The sequence below is a fragment of the Malania oleifera genome, chromosome 9 (assembly GCF_029873635.1).
Source record: "Malania oleifera isolate guangnan ecotype guangnan chromosome 9, ASM2987363v1, whole genome shotgun sequence".
In the NCBI taxonomy this organism is placed as follows: domain Eukaryota; kingdom Viridiplantae; phylum Streptophyta; class Magnoliopsida; order Santalales; family Ximeniaceae; genus Malania; species Malania oleifera.
Genome location: NC_080425.1, coordinates 32,805,160 through 32,827,535, shown reverse-complemented (window position 1 = coordinate 32,827,535; position 22,376 = coordinate 32,805,160). Strand labels below are relative to the sequence as shown.

Here is a 22,376-nt window from a genome sequence, read left to right as displayed (position 1 = left end):
TCTCAGCAAACATCAGGATTAATTATAAGTCAGACACCTGTTTGATTTATTCAAAATCCAGCACTGATATAAACTCCAACCAAGAAGAAGCATTTATGAAGTTTGAAAAAATATTATTAGAAAATAAAGTCCCCAATCTCCCAGAAGAAATCAAGAAAAAATTCTGCAGCAAGGTTAATGAAGTTCCAGGACATATTTGCCCTTACTGCACGAGAGGATTCATCAAGGAAGAAAGCCCAAAAATATCTGAAGGACCCACTGAAGACGACTTAGTGGAAGAATAAAAAGTCAGCATTATTTAAAGATACACTAAGCCGACAAGATGTAGACATAAAGGCAGCAATAATGTAAAAATATTACTTGTAAGCTAAGCATCTTATCGGTTTACGCGGTTTCGTACCGATAGTGATGGTTTTAGCATCTTATCTTTTATTTTGTAAGTTTGAAGTCCGATTTTGAGGTCCGTCTGTGGATCTCAAACCCTATAAATGTAGCCCTTCCCCTCTACAATCGGGGAGCGAAAGTTGTGAAATAAAATCCTTTGTGATTTCTTGGATCTCTTTGAGTTCCCAGACCTATGGTCTGAAACTATCCTTGAGGTAATACTCTGGAGGGAAAGCAGTATCATCTTAGCTACCATCCTAATTATCATTACATATATTATCAGCCATCAAGCACAGCAAAGGAACTAGAAGATGAAGGAGAAAAGCAGTCAGGTATGGATATTGATCTAAGTTTCAGTCATAACTATTATTTACAATACTATGTTATAGGAGTAGTTAATCATAAGATAATTCCTAAAACAAGATACATAATTTAGAAGAAGATAATAAAAGACTAGAAGAACATAGATGTATAACTATACAAGATCTCAAGCAATATTTTCATATAAAATCTACAGAACCTATAAAACAATTATAAGATAAACCTAAAAATAAGAATCAACCTTTATGGTTTAGACATAGAACTAGAGATTAAATGAATATAGATGAACAAATTGAAGAATTAAAAACCATTATGAATAATTTAAAAATAAAAGAAGAATTAGTAGAAGAAAATGAAGTGATTTTTGGAAATGAATCAGAAGATAGTGATTTTGAAGTAAAAATGAATACTCAAAAAGAAAACACCCCAGAACCTCCGTTTAATTTCTAATGGCTGTTCGACTACAAATTTTCCTAAATACAGAATATTTTTTCTTATTAGTTTTGGGAATATAGAAGTTTTAATGGCTTGACCGTCTTTTAATGTTATTTTTTCATGTTTTTCTATTTCCTTTATCTTTGATCTTTCTATTTGAGTATCTATTCCAAAAAATGAATTAGTTTCTTCTGATCTAATAATATCAAATAATTCCTGTGAAGTATTTTCTGAAATATTAACTGGACTTGGGTCTCTCATGATTATTCTTAGATGGATTGGGAAAAAGAAATAAAAGAACTATTAGTAGAAATTAAGAATTTACAAGAAAAACTATGACCACCAAAAAGGAAGAAAAGGTTACCGAAATACTAGCGGAAATAAGGGAAGATATAAAAGCGATAAAAAACTCTAACCATGAATTTGAGTTACATGGAGAATTATGGAAATCAAATAAATATTTTAATCATACTGAATTAGGAAAAGCAGAACCTACTAAAGAACCAATATTCATAGCAGGAAAACAGGAAAAGCAGTGTTATCAACAGGATGCACCATTCCCACATCTGTATCATACTTTTAATCCACAATTGAATAATATTACAGATATGTTAAGTTATATAATTTAAGGAATATCATCACTATATGATGGGAAGGGTTTGGATAAAGGCTTTTTGAATAGGTTGTCTTAATTTTATTTTTCCATTTTCTTTTTTTTTTCTTTTTTTTACCCTAGAGGGCGCCTTCTTTTTCTTTAGCTTGTAATATTTTCGCTCTAAATAAAATTTCTTTTGCCATATAAAAAAGAACATAGAATTCAATACACCATGAATTTGATGCTGGACAAGACTGAATTTATTTTGAATCCTTGATCATTTACTTTTGGGTATTGTGTTCTCTGGACATGGACTGTAAATTCTGGCCACAGGTCTTTCCTAGTCAAACCAGGCGCAATCTTACTCATGGTGGCATATAAAACCAAACCCAATATTAATACTTTAAATTCAATAAAAATACAAGTTTATAGAAAATTTCGAGCAATTCTGCTCGAAGATTTTGTGATGCAGCCCTGAATCCACACATGGTGTCTATACACTCTCCTTATTCTTCTTCTGCTCCTTAATTCAATAATTCTACCCACTTGAACCACACCATCAGCTCCTATTTATTTAAATTTTTTTCATAGCAAAAACCTTCTTTGAAAAACCTAACCCTACTTCAAACCCTACAAATAAGGTCTTAAAAATTGAAAAGCCTTTGTAACTGATCATTCTACTGTTAGCATGATTGTTCACAATACCACAATTTATGTTTTTTCTAGTCGAATTAAACACTAAAAGCATTTGCATTCCAGTTCTCTTTCGGTCCATAAACCATAGTACCATACAACTTTTATGCTACCTTCTAACACCCAAAATGCTTACTACCCATTCCCCCCCCCCCCCCACCCCCTCCTCCAACCCTAAAATAAATAAATAAGCAAAATATAGTGATTATATTCCTCAAACAAAAGCACATCCCATAATTAAACTTTAGATGGCATTATTTAATTTGATGCTGTTGTTCACTTGTGCTGCACTTAGTTATCTCAAATACAGTATCTCGTTTTCATCATGATATAAATGCATTTCCCATCGTTATAGATCTAAAAATAATTTTGATAGACATTTTTTATGGAATTAAGCATTGTTATGTGAAAATGCAATTTTTTCCAAGGCAAGTATGCCAGTTTATATGTTAGTGAAGGCATATTTGTTTAAAAATATTTTAAGTTAGTGTATTTTGAGTTTATACATATTGTTGTAAAGATCACGATGAACAAATCACCCTCAAATAGAAGGAATTCAAAGGAGAAGGCCTAGAAAACGTGGCAATGAAGACAAAACGCCGACCCTTTCCATGTCCCAAAGCTTCGAGCCCTTGAGCATGGCATCACTCTCGTCGACCTCCTCCCATAATCCTCCCCTCTTCTCCTGAAACAGACTTCAAGCACCATCAGCTATCACTCCTATGTATTCGCCATCTGCTCTTCGAACCTCCTGCCATCAATGCAAAACAGGGTCGAGACTTTGTCGTGCCTTGAAACAAGTTTGAGACTTTGTCACCTGGTCTTCGATCCTCCTGTTAACTAGCAACAAGGTCATCTCTATCAACCTCTGACCCTTTTGAAACCCTGGCCAGACTCCCTCATCTGAACTCCTCTCATTTCAAACCCTAAGAACGAAGCTCCTACACCCCAAGGCCGAAAATTCTCTCGCTTAGAACCACTCCAGCAAGCTTCAGAACTTAGGACAACCTGCCTCTGGCTTCACACAACCAGCATCTTTCTGCTCTGTTACCCAGATAATATTGAGGGCTTTTCATCGTCCACCTTGACTGCTCTAAGATATGACTTGAGGCTGCCCATTCTTCTGACCCTCTTGTCGTTTGACCTTGTCTCAGTAGAGCTCAAAGTGGAAATGGAAGAACAGGACAATCTTAAAACTGAGATGAAGGTAATCACCATAACTCAACTGGATGGTTTGAATTTTCCACCACCGCTAACGCAGGTAAGCTGGTCTTCTTCATTGTCCTAGCTAAGGAGGAAATTGTGTGGGTAATGAAGTTTATGGGGGGTGTTAAGCGCAGCAAATGAAGGGAGCGCAAGCAACTAGCCACAGCGGAATTTTGTACCGTAAAGCTGAGAGTAGTATGTCGATGAAGATTCTTGAAAATGGCAGGAGAAGATACTCACATTTGTTGAAGGCCAATAGCAAGATTCTCTATGACATATATAGTTCAGAAGGCGATTGGAAAAAAGGGTGGAGGGATTTCCTTGCTGCCCTGTTGGAATTATCTGATCTGTCAAGTGATGTAGCCATTCCAAACAGTGATAGATGGAGATGTTCTAATTCCGGGTCTTCAAATATTCACAAAGTTGAGGACATAAAGGAGGACTTGCGTGTTACAAGGTTATCATTAAACTTCTCCTATAGATATGGCCAGACAACAAGTTTTTTCCTGATTTATCTTTTTTTTTTTTTTTAAATATATTAAATAATACCTTTTTTGGGAAAATAATTACCGAAATGACTCTGACGTAATCTCGCTACTTGAAGTAGCAAGATTTAAACAAATCTTGTTACTTCAAATAGCGAGATTTAAACAAATCTGATTTGCCACGTGTCACTTCGGGAATTATTCTCCTAAAAAAGATATTATTTAATATATATTTTTTATAAAAAAAATCAAATCGGGAAAAAAACTCCTCACTGAAGAGTGAAGAGAGCCGAAGTGAAGTTTTGGAAAGTGCTTTCATGTGTTGGGTTAATGCGCTTTGGCATTTCCCGATGCACTAGGAGCAAGCCTAGACTAGACCCTTCTGCTCCCTCTGCCATCCCTGTACGTCAGCCACCCCCAAAGAAAAATAATTTAGTTATTAAAATATTTCTTTGTTAAATATTTATGGGTTTTCTCTTTTTATTTTACTCATTTTTGAGTTATTAAAATATTTATTTTTTTAATAGGATGATGTAACCTGCCCTATCTGTCTTTCTTTCCTTCCTAAGAAAAGCCAACATTTACTCAGCTGATGGAAAAGTAAGCAATTAATTCAAGAAGAAAGATAAAACAATCCTACCCATCCCCCGACCCGTGCAAAAGCAAATGAAAAGGAGAGAAAAAGGCGCGCTGCCAAATGCTCAAAACCTAAAACTTCTCGAGTCACTTCCAATACATTTAAAAAGATTGAAAACCTTTTTATCCCTTGGGAGGCCCAGTGGGATTGAGCTACATATTAATGGCCATCCCCTTTCCTAATCCTTCACCTCTTTCCAACTCCTAGGTCCAAAACTTCCAACATGGAAGTTCTATGATCCAACTACTGGGCATCCATAAGAAGATTAAGAGGCAAAGTGTATAACTAAGCTTCATAAGCTATTTTATCTTATTTTATTTTGTATTTTCGAGAAATGGATCGATTTTGATTGTCCATACTTGGATCTCTTGTAAGGCATCTGGATCAACAGACATGACTAGTTTCCATTTCCCAAAGTTATAGTACTGAATTGCCATTCATCAGCCATGCTAGTTAATATGATATGCATATATCTATCTCTTTCATTCTCAAAAATCAAGAAAAAAAAAATAAATAAAAAATAAAAAATAGAAAGAAGCTATAAACAAATTAAATTTCTTTAATTTGCGCAGATGCTAGAGAACTTCAGAAATATTAGACAACCAAAATCCAGAACGTGATATAGAATCCATCCCCATTGTCTCCAACCCGCCACCGAAGGCAATGACCCAACCCAATCCACACATAAAACAAATCTAGCATCTGGCAGCGTGCCTTTTTCTCTCCCTTTCATTTGCTTCTGCACGGGTCGAGGGATGGGTAGGATTGTTTTATCTTTCTTTTTGAATTAACTGCTTACTTTTCCATCAGCTGAGTAAATGCTGGCTTTTCTTAGGAAGGAAAGAAAGACAGAGGCAGGGCAGATTACATCATCCTATTAAAAAAATAAATATTTTAAAAACTTGAAAATCAGTAAAATAAAAAGAGAAAACCCATAAATATTTAACAAAAAAATAATGATAACTTATTTTTCTTTGGGGGTGGCTGACGTACAGGGATGACAGAGGGAGTGGAAGGGTCTAGTCTAGGCCTGCTCCTAGTGCATCGGGAAACGTCAAAGCGCATTAACCCAACACATTAAAGCACTTTCCAAAACTTCAGTTCGGCTCTCTTCACTCTTCTGTGAGGAGATTTTTCCCGATTTAATTTTTTAAAAAATATATATATATTAAATAATATCTTTTTTAAGATAATAATTCTCGAAGTGACACGTGGCAAATCTCGATACTTCATGTAGCGAGATTACGTCAGAGTCATTCCAAGAAATATTTTTCCAAAAAATGTATTATTTAATAAATTTAAAAAAAAAAAAAAAGATAAATCGGGAAAAAACTCGCGAGACAACCGCCAGTGACAAGGAAGAGGCTATGAAAATAACTCGCTACAAAACGGTTCCGGGAGGCCACGTGACTATCACTAATCCTTCTGGGAGGCCATGTGACCATGGTTTTAAATAAAGGCCGCGACCGTTACGTAACACCGTTACGTAAAGGTTTTTTGGGTTACCAATACCGTTACACACCGCAAAATCGGTGGGAAGAAAAATCACGGCCGTAACGACGGTTACGGACCGCAAACGTTACGTAAAGGCCGCTACGGCCGTTACGTAACCGCTACAGGATTGTTACACCAAAAAAATATTTTATTTTTTACTTTTTCTTATCACTTTTTCTCTCTCTCTTTCACATATCATTCTCAACATACCAAGTGGCAAGAGGGGGAAATGATTATAATGAGGATGACAATGATACAAAATTTACTATTTCTTTAAATACTCACAATAGATGCATTAATTAACAATTTCAAAATATTAACTTGTTAGGGAAATTTTTTTTTTTAATAATATTAGTAATGTGATATTTATTTTCTTTATTTTTCAACTTCAACCTTCTTTCTTTTCTAGCTATTTTATATTTATATTATTCGTATGTCTTATGTGTCTAATAGATTAATGGAGTGTATAATGTATTTTATTTTATTAATTCATTTAGCACACATAAGAATTTATCACAGATAAGAACAATGAGGAGTATAAATACTCACACACACACGTAATTTCCTATCAATGATGGTTTAAAACAAATGTAAACTTGTTGCCCTTACCAAATAACTTAGTTACTCGAACTAAAGGGTTCAAAATACACTAAAACCCTTTCTAAGGATGGCTAAAAGCTTAAAACATGCAAGTATGCTAATATGCACAAGGTTGTGCATGCTCCAAAAAAATTCACGGCCGTTACACCCGCTTCCTGTTATGTAACATCCGCTACTCCTGCTTCCCGTTACACCCATTACTGTTACGTTACGCTACCCGCTACCGTGATTTAAAACCATGCATGTGACTATCACCAATCCTATCTCCTTGACAAGTCAGGGTGGGGACAATAGGAAAGATACCACTCTCACTGGGGGATCTTCCATAGGGCTGAAAGGGACTGCTGCAGTCAAGGCAGCACTTTTGAAAAAAAAAAATTTGGGCAGAAGAAAACCAAAGTCGTGTGGGTCATTAAAAGAAAAGAACCAAATACAGTACAGGGTCTGAATTCAGGAATGCATCAACTAGGATCAGCCAGAGAGGCAGAGAAGGGCAGTCCAGATCAAATCAATCTAGATGTCCTGGGGGGAGGGGTGAATTTTCAAAGGACAGCTTGGATCCAGAAAAACCAGCGGTAAAGGGTATTAATGAAGAAGCTTCTACAAGCAGCAAGAAGCATGATATCCTTTGCAATCAAGTTGTGCTGCCAATTGCAGCTCCATTAGTGAGGATGAACTCGATGTCTGAAGGGCAAACATAAAATGATTTGATGTCTGACTCAGAAAAGGAGTTGGGCAGTCTGGGTGAATCAGAGAAGGAGCACTTGGTGGATCAGTTGAGAGCTGATTTCAAAAACGAAGTGCTGGTTCAGAAGTTTGAAGGTTTTAACAGGGATCCTGAAGAGGCTGGGTTATGTAAAGCGGATAATCCAAATGTGAGTTCTCAGCATTTGGAGAGGGTTAGCTTTCATCTGGACTCAGATTTTACTTCAGACGATCAGTTGACAGCTGAGACTGAATTTGCTGAAAAGAATGGGCTGCAATATACACCTCCAAGGACTCAAAAAAAACATCTTATTCGCATTTGCTTTCCGTCCATTTACCTTCATGCCAAATTACTTTTTACCCATCAAAGCCATGTTTTCTGACACCAACTTACCAAGACCACAAACATCCTCCTTTTTGGACCTACACACCACCTCCCAACGAACCAAATGATCTTTCTCCTCCCCAATTGCAGACCAAATAGAATCTCTCATGAGTCAATAATCCTAGCCACCCCTACAGGGATTCTAAAAAGGATTTTAAAAAAAAAAATAAGAGGGATACTAGAAAGACAAGCATGAATGAGTGTGATACAACCAAATAAAGAAAAAAGAGCATCCTTCCACTCATCCAAATGGTTAGCCACCTTCTGCACCACAAAAATCCAAAAATCAGCTGACTTAGGAGGCTAGGATTACCACCCAAGGGAGCCCCTAAATAAGTCAAAGGTCAATCTACAGTGTACCACAACAAGCTAAAGAAGCCAACTCCAAAGATGAAGAATCACTCAAAACTAATCCCTGCTATCCCTCTTCCCCAAATTTAATTTTAACCATGTGACATGCACAAAAAATTCTAAAATGGTGAACAAATGTAAACATACTCCTTATGATTCTATAAGGAAAAAAAAAGTGTCCTAGGCTGAAGGTGAGACACTACAACCTTCTCATTCCACAACCCAATCCCTCTTGCAACCCTCTATAAGTACCCACTTCACTCAACATATCGACCACAAGAACAAACGAAAAATGAGAAAAGCAGATCCCCTTTTCTAACACTCCTCGAAGCCCTAAACCATGACTTAGGTTCTCCATTAATGATGATAGAAAAGGAGCATTAGACAAGCATCCCTTCATCCAACCCCTCCACCTCTTCCCAAAACCTTTCCACTCCATGATCATATCTAAGAAATTCCAACTAACTCGATCATAAGCCTTTTCAAAATCCAATTTAAACACAACCCCCTACCTTTCCTCTATGCACATCCTCCACAACCTCATAGCTACTAAGATAGCATCCACAATCTGCCTACTCAAACAAAAGCACTTTAAGACTGAGAAATAATATCTCCTATTACAGAACCCAACCCATAATCAAGAACCTTCACAATGATCTTATACACACTAGTAACTAGATTGATAGGCCAAAAATCAGAAAACTTGATAGAGCTACTCTTCTTACGCACCAAAGTGATGAAAGTAGAATTAACGCCCTTGCTCAGAAGTAAGAAAACCATTAACAAAACCTTTAAATATCTTCATTAAATTTGCTCTAAACACATCCCAGCAATCATGAAAAAAAAAGTAAAATCAACACCATCTGGTCCCAAATCCTAATCCCGATCCATCGCAAAGACTTTCACCTTCGCCTCATTCTCCTCAAAAGGCATCTACAACAAAGACCTTGAAATAGGATTCCACGCCAATGCCTCAATCATTGGCCCACGCACATCTACCACAGTAAAAAGACTAGCAAAAATGTTCCAGTGTATGTTAATTCCAGGGATTACTAGTTATTTGAATCAGGGGCTTTTCCTGACATTGCAACAAGGCCAGCATGAATCATCTATGCTCCAGTTTAAAAGGGACTGATCTATGCTTTCTTCACTAGCACTGTTTTGTAATTATTTATTCTTTTTCTTTACTTTGTTGTTTTCTTCATTTTTTTTTAAGGATACCTTATTCTCCACATTTGAAATTCTTTGCTTATTTCTTCCTAATAAATTTCTTTGTTTATCAAAAAAATATATATTCTTGGAATCAATCCATAATTTTAAATTCTTATTATTATTATTATTATTATTATTATTATATATGGATTTCTCTCCAAAGCGGGGAGCCTTGTGGCACAGGATACCCTTTTTTTTATGGAGAATCTCTGAGTCTTAAAACATTAAAAAATAATAATAAGATAAAAAAATAAAATTGTCTAGGATTGTTGACATGGTAACTATTTTAAATCAGTCATGTGCACAATACTATCTTTCAAGATTTCCTCAACTCTCAAGGAAACACAACTATTTTAAATCAGCCATGTACACAATACTATCTTTCAAGATTTCCTCTACTCTCAGGGAAGCACCGAGTTCTATCTAAAACCAATCAAAATTCCAAGTATCCAGAATTTTATATTCACATCAGTTTTCTCAATCTTCTCTGCCACTTAGATTAGCCATAAATACGTGTACATATGTCCATGGACATGGAGAAACAAAACTCTTAAACGTCACTTAGATGAATAACACTTCAAGAAATTCTTTAATGAATAAAAGGAAAAGCAATTCTAAAACACTGGCGCACTGTCATGTTCCCCTATCAGTACCTGAGCCATATCATCCAGCTAGAACTTTTATTTAGCTTGAATATAATCAATCAGATGTACATTCATTGTGGGATAACAGTGTAATCATAATTGCTCAGCATGTTTGATCACAATTTATAAAGCAGCCTTCCAGTTGCTCTCCCCACACAGGCTGATTATTAATTAGTTTGCACTTCAAAAGTGACATCTTTTTTTTGGGAAATCACCACCATTATGAATTACAACACAATGCCAACTTTTTATGATCATTATGTGCTTGGAGCCAAAACTTTTTTTTTTTTTCAAAGATATCAAGTGCAAAAGAGAAAGCTTATAGAGCACTGCATAAAAATCATGGAAAGACAAAACTTTTTGCTACCATTAATTGACAAACAAACTTTTTTTTGACAGCTGCTTATGTTGCAAACTTCAAATTGATTATATGTAATGTTAAATGAATTATAGATAAGACTAACATCATTCATAATGCTTAGTATGTTCAAAATCTATAAAGGAATCATATAAGCAACTCAGAATTCAGATACATACCTGCTTGAACCTCTCCTTAGTCTGCTCAGCCTGCATTTGAAAATTTTTCCTTTCAGAAACTTCAGAATACTTGGTAATTTGCATGTAAACCAAAAAGAAATTTTAAAGCAAGAAATCAAGATGAACCCACTGATCTGTAACAAGGGCTTGCACAGTAATAGAGAATATAGCTCCATGAGGGAATAAGGATCAAAACCAAGCAAATTCTACCAAAGAATCCAGGAGCATGACAAAGATTGAATTAATTGGATAACAATCTATTGAATAAATTTCAATTTAAGCTAAAGATATATAGGAGCTAAATCCATCAATCCAGCCCAATCTAGGGCCCAAATTCTGGCCTTACGAATACTTGTTCAAGTCTCAGAATAATAAGTGTCAAAAAAAAAAAAAATCATCAAACAATTGACTAGAGAATATCTTTAACTTTAGTTTGCAGTATTGTGGGGATTATCATTGGAGCATAATGCATGGATCTTTTGGGGGAAATTTTGGCAGCTGGTTTGGGAAAAGATTCTATACTTGGCCTCTTTGTCGTGCGTTGGTTTTGGGTGTTATAAGGGAGTTAGTTTTACAGATGTTCAGCGAGATAGGAGGAATCTTTTGATTTGATTTTTCCTCCTCATTATTTGTTATTTTTCGTTTTTTTTTTTTTTTTTTTTCTTCTGGCTTGTTGCAAAATTTTGACGGGAGATGTCTCTTATTCTCCTCGTAAAATTCTCCTCTTTTTCATGAAACCTCTTCTTTTGTTGTAAAAAAATATATATAGAATATCCTTTAACTTTATTTTTTGCATTTTTCCTATACTTTGAGGGTTGTTCAAACCTTATCCCATATATACTTTGTGCTCATGTATGACCAGATTATAAGTTGAAATGATATAGATTGAAATTGATTCCTTTGTTTGTCTCTCTCTTAAACTGTCTTTCACTTTGGTGGAATCAATAGAGTGGGGAGTTTCTTTGCTCTGTATCTCTACTGCAGCAAGCTTTCATTGTATAACTACGATGGCAGGCTGGATTATCCCTTGTATGTGTGAACTAGATTGATTAGTTCTTTTAACTCACCCATCTACCCAATATTAGGTCCGTAGTGAAACCTTGGATTAATGAGTCCATAAAATGGAAAGGCCATTGCAAAGAACTCAACTACTATAAGAGACCTATGGGATATTGAAATGAAGTGAAAGAGTCGGCATAGTCGCATTCCAATATGGCCCACGCATCATCATGCTCATTTCTAACCCATGCGCCTTGCCCAATTGGACAAATTTTAAAGCCTATCACCAACTTGCACACATTTGAGCCCAATCCATAAAGAACCCATTTTTGAGTATTTGAAGCATAAAAATAAAGAGCAAAAATTTTAATGCAAATTAAGAGTAAGGCTGCATACAGGAGTGACAGCATCAAATTGGAAACCAAACGGACAAAAATAAACAAACTGGGCAAAAAGGTGCAATTTTCTTGAGCAAGAAAAGCTCTACTCTTTGTCAAGGGGTGCACACCTCTTCAAAGAGGCATCAGAGCACAGCCTCAATCCCTTCTCCATATTTTCCATGTGATTCTAGTCCTGGAAACGGCACGACACCCTGTTTCTCACTCTTTATCAGATTGTAAGCAACTGGGGACCTCTCAATCACAATCTCAGCCTCCAAGGCAATAAGGCACCTAACACTATACTCCCATTTTCATAAATAAGACGCTTGTCCCCCTTTTGGAGGGATTGGAAGCCAAAAGAAAAATCAAATTCTGTTGTCTTGCTTCGAGCAGGAAGCACTGAAAACCAGGATCATTGGAGCTTTGTTTATCTTTTATAGATATGTTATTTGCATGTCTGGGTAGTTAATCCTTGCAGATCATTGGATAGGAGCATCATTAAAATTTGATTTCTTGTTGTTGGCATGTATGTTTGACTATTTTCTTGCACAATTGATTATGTTTTATTTTGATATGTGTGCTTTCTTTTGTGTGTTTTGGGGCCCCTCTTTGAAAAGAGTTACCAATGATTTGATTCCTCATTCAAGAGATGGATAAGTAGGCAACTTGGGGTTCATCCCAAGTGCAAAAAAAGGCCAAATCATTTTTGAATGATTTAGTATAATATTTTAGTTTTTCTTTTTTCAATCCTTTGTTATTTTGGTGATCATGAGTTCAGTTCCCATGGCTTGCCAAACTTAAGCCTTCTAAAGAGGCTTAGTCTCTTAGGGATCAAGGCATGGTCCATAGATGTAGTCAAAATTTTTTTTTTTATTACTGTTACTCGTTTTATGCATAATTAAACACATTAATGCATGAATAGCAAAAAGATTATGTTCTCATATTGCTAGCTTCACGTCTGATAGATAATAGAATATGATTATCATGGGTAGTAATTATGATTGATAATCCTTGATTTGTGATTTGAAAGATTACTTTTTTTTTTTTTCATAAACAAAGAATTTATTTAGAGAAGGAGAATAATAGCACAACAAAGGAAGAAAAAATAAAACAGGAGAATATGATATCCTCTTAGAACACAGGAGTAATACAGAAAAATTATTTTTAAAAAATCAAAAACAATCAAAAACATAAAAACTTAAGTACAGAACAGCTCTAGAGGGTGGTCAGCATTTTTGGCCCCAACGTACATCTGCCATAGATAAAATGATAAATGCTGAAAGAAATCATTTGCGAAAACCCAATATGACATAAGAAACACCAGTTTACTCCAAGGAAAATTGTGAGAAGTAACCCTGCTTTCAAACATTCTGGCATTCCCCTCCATCCAAAGACACCAAAATATAGCCATAAACAAGCATCCAACAAAGCCTCTCTCCTTCCCCTTCCCAAACCTCTTAAACATCATAACACAAAACGCCTCCAAAGAGGAAGGGTAGACCCAATCCTCTCCAAGACTACCACACAACTTACACCAAAGTGTAAGCAATTTTCTCCACTCATAAAGCAAAGGACACACACATCAGGTAAGAAGAACTTATCAGGTCTTTGTTTCCAAAGTAAGTCATTAGTGTTAATTTTTCCCAGGATTGCCGCCCACGTAAATGCCTTAATCTTAGAAAGAACTTTAGCTTTCACCAAATTTGAGTTTGTTATGTGTCTTATTAAGGAATTAAAGATAGTCAATTTGCCAAAAAGAAAACCAAAAGGACAAATTGAGGTGCCCAATGGGTTCTTTCCTTAGGTTCCTTAACATTCTCAATCTGTAACTCAATTCCCAAACTCAGCCTAGAGTTCCTTTAGGTTTCCAAGTTTAGTATAAGAGTTAGGTTTTTTGCTTATTTTTATTAAAAGATGCCAAATCCATTAATTAAATTGCATTCCTATTATTTGAGACTATGTCAACTTGCAATGATCGCCTTACAGAGGTTCCTATCATCAAGTTACATGGTCGAGGGATAATGCTCCATTGAACCTCCTATCACTTGGAATGTAGGAAGCGAAAACCCTGTAAGCAATAGGTTACATAGGTTCCTACTATTCAAAATTAATAAATTAAAGGTGATCTAGACGACTTGGAAAGGAATCCAAATCATTTTTTGCCCAATAATACATATTTTATAAAATTCTTTTTATGTTTTAATAAAGATCAAAATGATGGTCAAAGGAAAATTTAGACCCCATTCACTTGAGGATCTAAATATGCATATCCAAAGTTTCTTTCAAAAATGAAAAATAAATAAATAAATTGTACTATGCATATTTGGCATTCAGAATTGCATTTGGATATTTAAATTCAAGTTTAGTTTTTTGAAAATGAAAAAATGCAATGCGTATGGATAATCCAAAAAAAAAAAATTTCTTCCCTTTTTCTTCTTTCATTTTATGGATGGCCAAGATTTGACATTTGGCAATGCTGGTGGTTAGTAGAGTATAAGTGAGCAACAATGGTGGCAATGGTGGGTGGTGATTGCAGCCAGGGATGGGCGGTGCTGATGAGCGCCAACAGTGGATGTTGGTGGTCGACAAAGGCTAGCAACTGTTGATGGTGGGTCATGGTGATCGGCAGTAGTGGATGGTAATTGGCACCAGCAGAAAGCTGACGGTGAGCAGCCCAGGGTGATGGTGGCGGAAATCAATGATCGGTAGTTTGCAGTGAGCTGTGACAACATAGGAAAATGAGGAATACAGAGCCAATAAGTGAGGGAATAAGAGGTTGGGACTGGATTGCATCTGAATTCACACAAAACATGATTTAATAGAATCCTAAAACTGGGTGTTTTCCAGATACAAGCCTAAAAACAAATTTCAAAAAATGACTAATCAATCGTGCTTTTCTGTTTTTGTTTACTGCATCTCTTGTATTGAGATATATAAAATTGTATCTGAAAACTCAATCAAATATGCCCTTACGTCCTCTTTTTATTATTATGGTGGACCCATGGACAAGGCCGAAGTTTTAAATTTCGCTCTAGATTAAAATTTCAAGGCTGCAACATTATGAAAAACATTTGAACTGATGCCGATTTCAATTTCAATAGAGAATTTAAAAAATTAAGGAAATTAATAGTAAAGCATGGAACTTTTTACAATACTTTAGAGATTGTTAAATAAATGTAATAATGCATGATGTAGAACTAAAATATTACAAATAAATATACTAATGACAAGTATGAGGTGTATAAGGTGCAATAAGTGTAAAAGTGGATAGGAAGGAGATCATGGTGTCGCACTTTCAGTTTGTGGATGATACTATTTTTTTTCTGGAGGATCATTTCTTTCCTAAGTATTCTGGGGCATCTTCAAATTTTTAAATTAATACTGGAAAGAGTGGTATTGCCCTTATCAACGTGCCTGCAGAGTGTGCTAGGGAACTAGCCTTGGAGGTTGCTTGCACTGTCCTTTGGGGGTAATCCTAGATCAGCTAGTTTTTGGGATCCAGTGGTGGAGAGAGTGTCCAAGCGCTTAGATGGGTGGAAGGGAGCCCCTTTTCCTTTGGGAGGGAGGATTACTCTAATTCAGGCTTGTCTTTCTAGTATTCTGCTGTAATTTCTTCCTATCTTTAAAATTCCAACGCGAGTCACTAGTAAGATTGAGAGAATTATGAGAGGTTTTCTTTGGTCAGGGGTAGGGGGTTCTAGGGATCACTTAATGGGATGGGAGGTAGTTTGTATGACTAAGAGGGAGCGTGGTCTGGGTCTTGGAAATTTGGTGTCTAAGAACACAGCACTTCTAGCAAAATGGCTTATGCAGTTCTAGCTAGAGTTTTCTTCATTGTGGCATAAAGTTATCAAAAGTAAATTTGGACTTGATGGAAATGGATGGGATACTAATTTGGGATCTAGATCTTCGGAAAGTCCATGGAAAGCTATTTCCCAGATTTATCTCTTTATTCCCTATACAAATTTTTTTTTGGGTAAGGGCTGTAATATACGTTTTTGGAAAGACTATGGATGGGGAGCATTGTTCTGTCCACCTCTTTTCCTCACCTAATTTGCTTCAGGGAAAAATGATCCCATTTCTTCTTCTTGTGTATACCAGGGCTGTCCTTTACGTTCTTGGGATTGTCACTTTAGGAGAGCCTTGAATGATAGGAAAACTATTGGGTTTATTCTTTGTTGGTTATGCTGAATAATTGTAGGGTATCTTTTGAAAATATTAGTCAATCTTGGTTGTTGGATTCTTCGGGTGTTTATCCTTGTAAATCTTTAACTGAATTCTTGGTTGGTACCAACTTCTCCTATCCACTCTACAGTTATTTGGAAGATCAAAATCCCATTAAAAATCAAAGTGTTTCTTTGGTTGGTTGTGCTTAATGGGACAAAATACAAATACTAATGACTTGTTGCAGATAAGAAGACCTTTAAAGGCCCTCTCTCCTGATATATGTATGCTTTGTTTTGATTCTTCAGAATCTGTCTCACATATCTTCTTGCACTGCGACTTTGCATGGAAGGTTTGGAACAAGTTGTTGAATTACTTTGAAGAACAGTGGAGGAAGAAGGAAAGAAATGCAATATGGAATTGCGCTTTATTCTTCCTTGTGTTCTAAGCTGGGTCTGTCCTAGAACAGTGGAGGAGTTCTTGGCAATATCTTTTGAGGGGTTTGGGAGGAAGAGGAAGAAGAAGAAGAAGGAAGGAAGGAAGTGCATTATGGAATTGTGCTTTATTTGCAGTGTTTTGGGGCTGGTGGAAGGAATGTAACTTGCATATATTCTCAGGGAAGAAGTTACCAGATTGGTTGGTGTGGGAAAAGTTCTTTTATGTCTTGTTTATGGGTGTGGGCAATGGAAATTTCAAGGGGATGCGTATTTCAGATATTCAGCGCGATTGGCAGTCTCTTCTTAGAGCATGTTGATTTTCTTTTGCTGTCTTTTACTTTTTATGTTTTTTCTTTTTTTCGGTTTTCCTGGGGTTTCCCAGATTTCATTAAGGAGATACCTTCTCTCCTGATTGTACATTCTTTCTTCACCTAATGAACTTCTTTTTTCTATCAAAAAAAATTAATCACATTAAACATGTTCATATCCAGCTAATACAAATGAAAATTCATAAATCAGTTAAACAGTACTTATTATGAAAAAATACAGCTAAATTAGAAACAAAAGATCGAATAAAATATTGCAACAAATATCTAAGTTCAATTTTGCACAAAATTCTATAAGTCTCTAATCATTCATATCCTTCTTGTACTAATCTTCATTTTCCATGAAATTGAAGATTTTTTAGACAGAAATTTCAATTTGAGGTTTGATTCAAACTTCAATTTCAAGGGAAGTTTGTCCTACGGCCAAAATTTTGGCAAAATTTCGTTGAAGTTTTGAGATTTCAATAACTTTCAAATGGCTTGTGGAAATTCCAAGGGAAATTTTTAAGATGGAAATTTAATTACCGTTTCTACTTTGAGGGTGAAAAGGAAAATTTTCAGAAAAAAATTCAATAATTTGTTAGAAATTTAAGGCCATGGGCAGGTATCACAAGCAGGTGAAGCTGCTTCAACAGCATCCTGAGTTCTATAAAATGCTTGACCATGATTACCACCAAAACCTAGAATATGAAAGAGTCAGTAAAGGGAGAGGATCACATTAAAATCCTTTCCATGATGCACAAAGGGCTGCAAGAAGTAATGAGATCAGCTCTTTGCGCCATGCCTGCAGAACTTATTACCTTCCTCAATATTATAGCATCAAGGTCGAAATTCCAAATTTTCAAGGTAGAAGCCTGATTAATTTATTGATCAGTGGAACAATGTTGGGAGTGATTTGTTTTACAAGAATGTGCCAGAACATTGCAATGTGAAGCTGGTCTCTATTAAGCTGAAAAAGAATATGCTTCAATATGGTCGGAAAATTTGAAGAAGCAACGAGCTTAGTGATGGAAAGATTGTGGCTATTACCTGGACCAACATGAAGAACGAACTTAGGAGCATGCATTTTCCATAGAATTACAAACAAGCTGTATTGAGAAACGATGAATTTCAGGGGGTTTTAAGGCAGATGGGTTTATTTTTGTCTGATCGAGGAGGGTCAAAGAAGGGGTCAGGAGGCAAAGTCTTCAGAGTAGTGGGAGGAGCCATTAGGCTGAAACTATGTAGAATGAAAGGGGTCAATTCTTGTGTTTGGAGAAATTCCAAGATAAAGGAAAGTCTCAAGCTGTTCGCAACCCTGAGGGAGTGAAAGCTTAAAGATGGCCGTCTTTCATCACTGCTTTGAAGGACATAGCCACTATCAGATACAAGGAAGCGCAGGTGAGTAGCAATCTGGGAATCAATGCATCGATTGTGGTTCTGTTAACATTGGGAGAGTTGAGGTTCATGGATGGACAATGAGTGCCTTTCAGAGGCTTTCTCTGGATGTTTCAGAAGCTGATGTGCTCAGAAATTTTCCTGCAAAGGAGATGAACGCCACCAGGAAGACAATCATCCGGAACTGTAGGGATTCGAGGATTACGTTCCATTTTCAGTTCCTTCTCCACAATTTGAAGAAAGCAGAGATCCCATTTTAATCTTTAAAAATAATGGCATTATGAAACAGGTTAATGATGGGCCTGTTAATAATGGGCCTTCAGTTATTGTGCCTGTTAAGAAACTGGCTGTATTTGGATGAGTTGAGAAGAAAGGACTTAGTAAGCCAACTGAGGCAGATTCAGCAGAAAGTTGGGGTCCAGATAAGCTTACTAGGATAGGCCTGGATAGGCCCAGGTGTTGGTTTTAAAATAGGCGAGGCCCATCAGGGATAAGAAGAGGCTGGTGTTTATGCTGAATGGCAGAGAGCAGGTTGTGATCAGAAGGGAGTTCAATCAAGATGCAGCAAATGGGAGTTCAATCTTCACTCAGGGATGCAAACGGGCTAATCTAGTGAAGCATCTTAACAACGCTTTGCCTGACAGTGCTGACACTCGCCACTTGAAGCCTTGAACGAGCGCTATCCTCTCTGATGTCTGCTCTAAGGGTGTACCCAATCACCTGAGAGTTCTGGGTCAGATGGAAACACTTATCCCAATTCATAAGATGAAATGGGTAATATGTGTAATTCTGAAAAAGGATGGTTGCCAGATAAATTGATGGCTGAGAATGGCATCCAAAGGGAGGATATTCTGTCTACAAATCCAAGGTGTAGTTATGAAATTGTTTCTGAAGATCAAATTGATGCAGAAAATGTTTCCTCATTTGTTCAGAAGGAAAGCAGGGAAAGCAGTCCTAAGAATCTCTCTTAAGTTCCTCAGGTTGGTGTTCGCCATTTGAAGGACACTGATATCCAGGTAGAAGACTTGACTGAGAAGGGATCTTTGGACATTGTTCCCTTTTTTAGCAAAATCCAACTGACATTCTGGGCGATCCTATTTCAGATTGGGGGGTTAGTGATGATGTGAAAGAACTTCTAGTAAAGAATATGGAAACTTCTAAATACTAAACAAGGTATTCTTCCCATTCCTATGCCAAGGGGAGGATTCTAAAGAGGGAGATATCACTGATGTTAGTCCAATAGAAGGTGAGGGAGAAAATGGGCTTAAAGTTAGTGAGTCCTTTTGGGCAAGAAGTGTTTGGCGCAGGCCCGGGGAGTGGGGATGGATGGGGTGATTAGTCCTGGAACCTATGAGAAGAGTGGGGAAGGAGGCTTAGAAAGAACTTTAAAATCTAGCATCTTCCATCAATTTTTTTTTTTTTTTTGGGTTTTTGGGAGGGGAAAGTGGGGGGGAAAAGTTAAATTATGAAGATCATTAGTTGAAATTTTAGGGGTTTAGGGGATTTTAGGAAGAGGAGTCTAATTAGGGAAGTTCAGGCTAGACATTCTCATGATATTGTGATACTTCAGGAAACTAAACTTGAAAGCCCTTCCCACTCTTCCCTTTCTTTGCTGTTCTTTCTTTCCATTCTTTTCTGAAAAAATTAATTCATATGCATAGTCTAAGCCCATGTTAGCATACTATACAAAAAAAAAAAAAAATTATTAAGAAAATACATAAATGAAGAAAAAAATGCCCAAACAACCCCTCATCCAAGCACTCCACCTAACCCCAAAACCTTTCCCATCCACAAAACCACATCCAATAACTTCCAATTGACTTGATTATAAGCTTTCTAAAAATCCAACTTAAACCCCCCTCTTTTTATTCCTTGAAACATCCTCCACGATGAATGTATGTATTTATGCGTGTGTTTACAAAGAGAATTTAATGATAATGATAAATATTGATGTTGATGATTACTAATATGATTAGAAGTTAAATAAATATTAAATAATAGTGTGAGGATTTGATATTTTGAATTCAATAAAAATTAATTTCAAATGGTAAAATTTTGATAAATTAAAAACTAATAAAACATAATATATCGCATCTTATTTAATTAAAATTCTTTAGGTTCCATTTGAATTAAGGATTTTGTTTGAAAAGGGGCAATGAAATGCATCTTCTATTATATTTTATTTTATACATCAAATACCATTAAAAATGAACATTTATTCTAATATGGTTAAAAGTTAAGAAAAATCAAATATTAATGATGTGTAAAATCAAAATTTTATTTATTGATCTGTTATATATTTTATTTTCTTTTTCACTTCCATAATAACCACATATGAAAATTTTGGATTCTTTCATACTTTCCTTGATATTTCCCAAGTCCCAAACAGGATATATGGAGGCTATTGATATAAAGACAAAAATGAGTCTGGGGAGATGATCTTAGACTTTGTCATGTCATATGACTTTGTTGCAATGAATACTAGCTTTAAGAAGAGAGAATAACACTTAATAACCTTCAAAAGTGGACAAAATAAAAGTCAAATAGATTTTTTCTTAACTAATAGAGTAGATCATATATCATGTAAAAACTGTAAAGTTATGTCAGGCGAAAGCTTGACCACACAAAATAGAGTTTTAGTGTTAGATATATGTATTAAAAAATGGAAGAGAAAGGATAAAATAAGCCAATGTAAGAAAACTTGGTGGTGGAACCTAATGGGAGAAAATATAATAAAATTTAAAGATAAAATAATCAAAAATGATGATTAGACTATAGAAGATGGAAACAAACATTCTATGGAGTAAGATAGCTAACTCTATTAAAAAGATAGCAAAAGAGATTCTAGGTGAATCAAGAGGAAGATTCTCGAGTAGCAAAGAAAGTTGGTGGTTGGATCAAAATGTCCAAAAAGTTGTAAAGACAAAAAGAATTTGGTATAAAACATGGCAAAAATGTAGAAACGTGTGAAACTTTGAAAATATTAAAAGGTGAGAAAAGATGCAAAAAGTTGTTAGTGAAGATAAATATAGATCATTTAATAATTTGTGTGCTAGATTAGATATAAAAAAAGTGGAAATACTTTTGAAAAAGAAAACCATCCCTAGCGATCAACCAGGTTAGTACTTTATTGCAAGGAAAGAAAGAAAATTTTATGGCTTTCCAATCAACAAGAACAACATTATTATAATCGATTAAATTTTATTAAAAGATATATGTTGTTGAGAAATAATACATTATTTAAGATAAATGTTGTTAAAAACAATATTTTAATTGGAGAAATGAATTTAAAGAAATTTGTAAGGCAATTAAAAAGTTATTATCTAAAAAATAATATTATAAAATTAACTATTAAGAATTAATAACCTAGTTTGTCAATAATAAAGTAGGTTACTTTGATATAATTAAATATTTAGTAAATTTCTTTATATTAAGTTAAAGTTAGTGAGTTGAACTGTAAAGAAAAAAATTTTAATGCTCTTTTTACCCTATGCATACTCTCCATGTTTGTCTCTTTGTGTTGCTCCAAACCAAGTAAAAGGATTAAACTTAGAATTGACAAATGAGGAAAAGACCAAAAATTTGAGATTTTTTCACAAGATTAGACTTAAGGAAGTTAAGTATGCACTAAAAAAGATGAAAAATGGAAAAGTTATAGAATTGGATAACATCCCAATTGAAGTTTGGAAATGCTTAAGTGATAACAAAAATGTATTGTTAACTAATTTATTTAACACAATTATAAAAACAAAGAAAATGCCAATAAATGGAGGAAAAGCACTTTAATACCGATATACAAAAATAAAGGAGATATTTAAAATTGTAATAACTATCGTGAAATTAAACTAATGAGTCATAAAATGAAACTGTGGGAAAGGGTAGTTGAACAAAGATTTAGGCTAGAAACAAAGGTCTGAGAAAATTAATTTGGTTTTATGCCTAGGAGATCTACTACAAAGCTATATATCTTTTAAGAAGATTAATGGAAAAGTTTAGGAAAAAGTAGAAG

At 35.4% G+C, this 22,376-nt stretch overlaps 1 protein-coding gene across 3 annotated transcripts in view; it reads right to left on the bottom strand.

Moving 5' to 3' along the window:
- Positions 1–22,376, bottom strand: part of LOC131164643 (ABSCISIC ACID-INSENSITIVE 5-like protein 4) — a 38,992-nt gene that overhangs the window by 6,694 nt on the left and 9,922 nt on the right. For all 3 annotated transcript variants that reach the window (XM_058121978.1, XM_058121980.1, XM_058121981.1), the window contains exon 3: positions 10,685–10,714. In XM_058121978.1, coding sequence (XP_057977961.1) covers positions 10,685–10,714 — 30 coding nt within the window. The remainder of the gene's footprint in view (positions 1–10,684; positions 10,715–22,376) is intronic.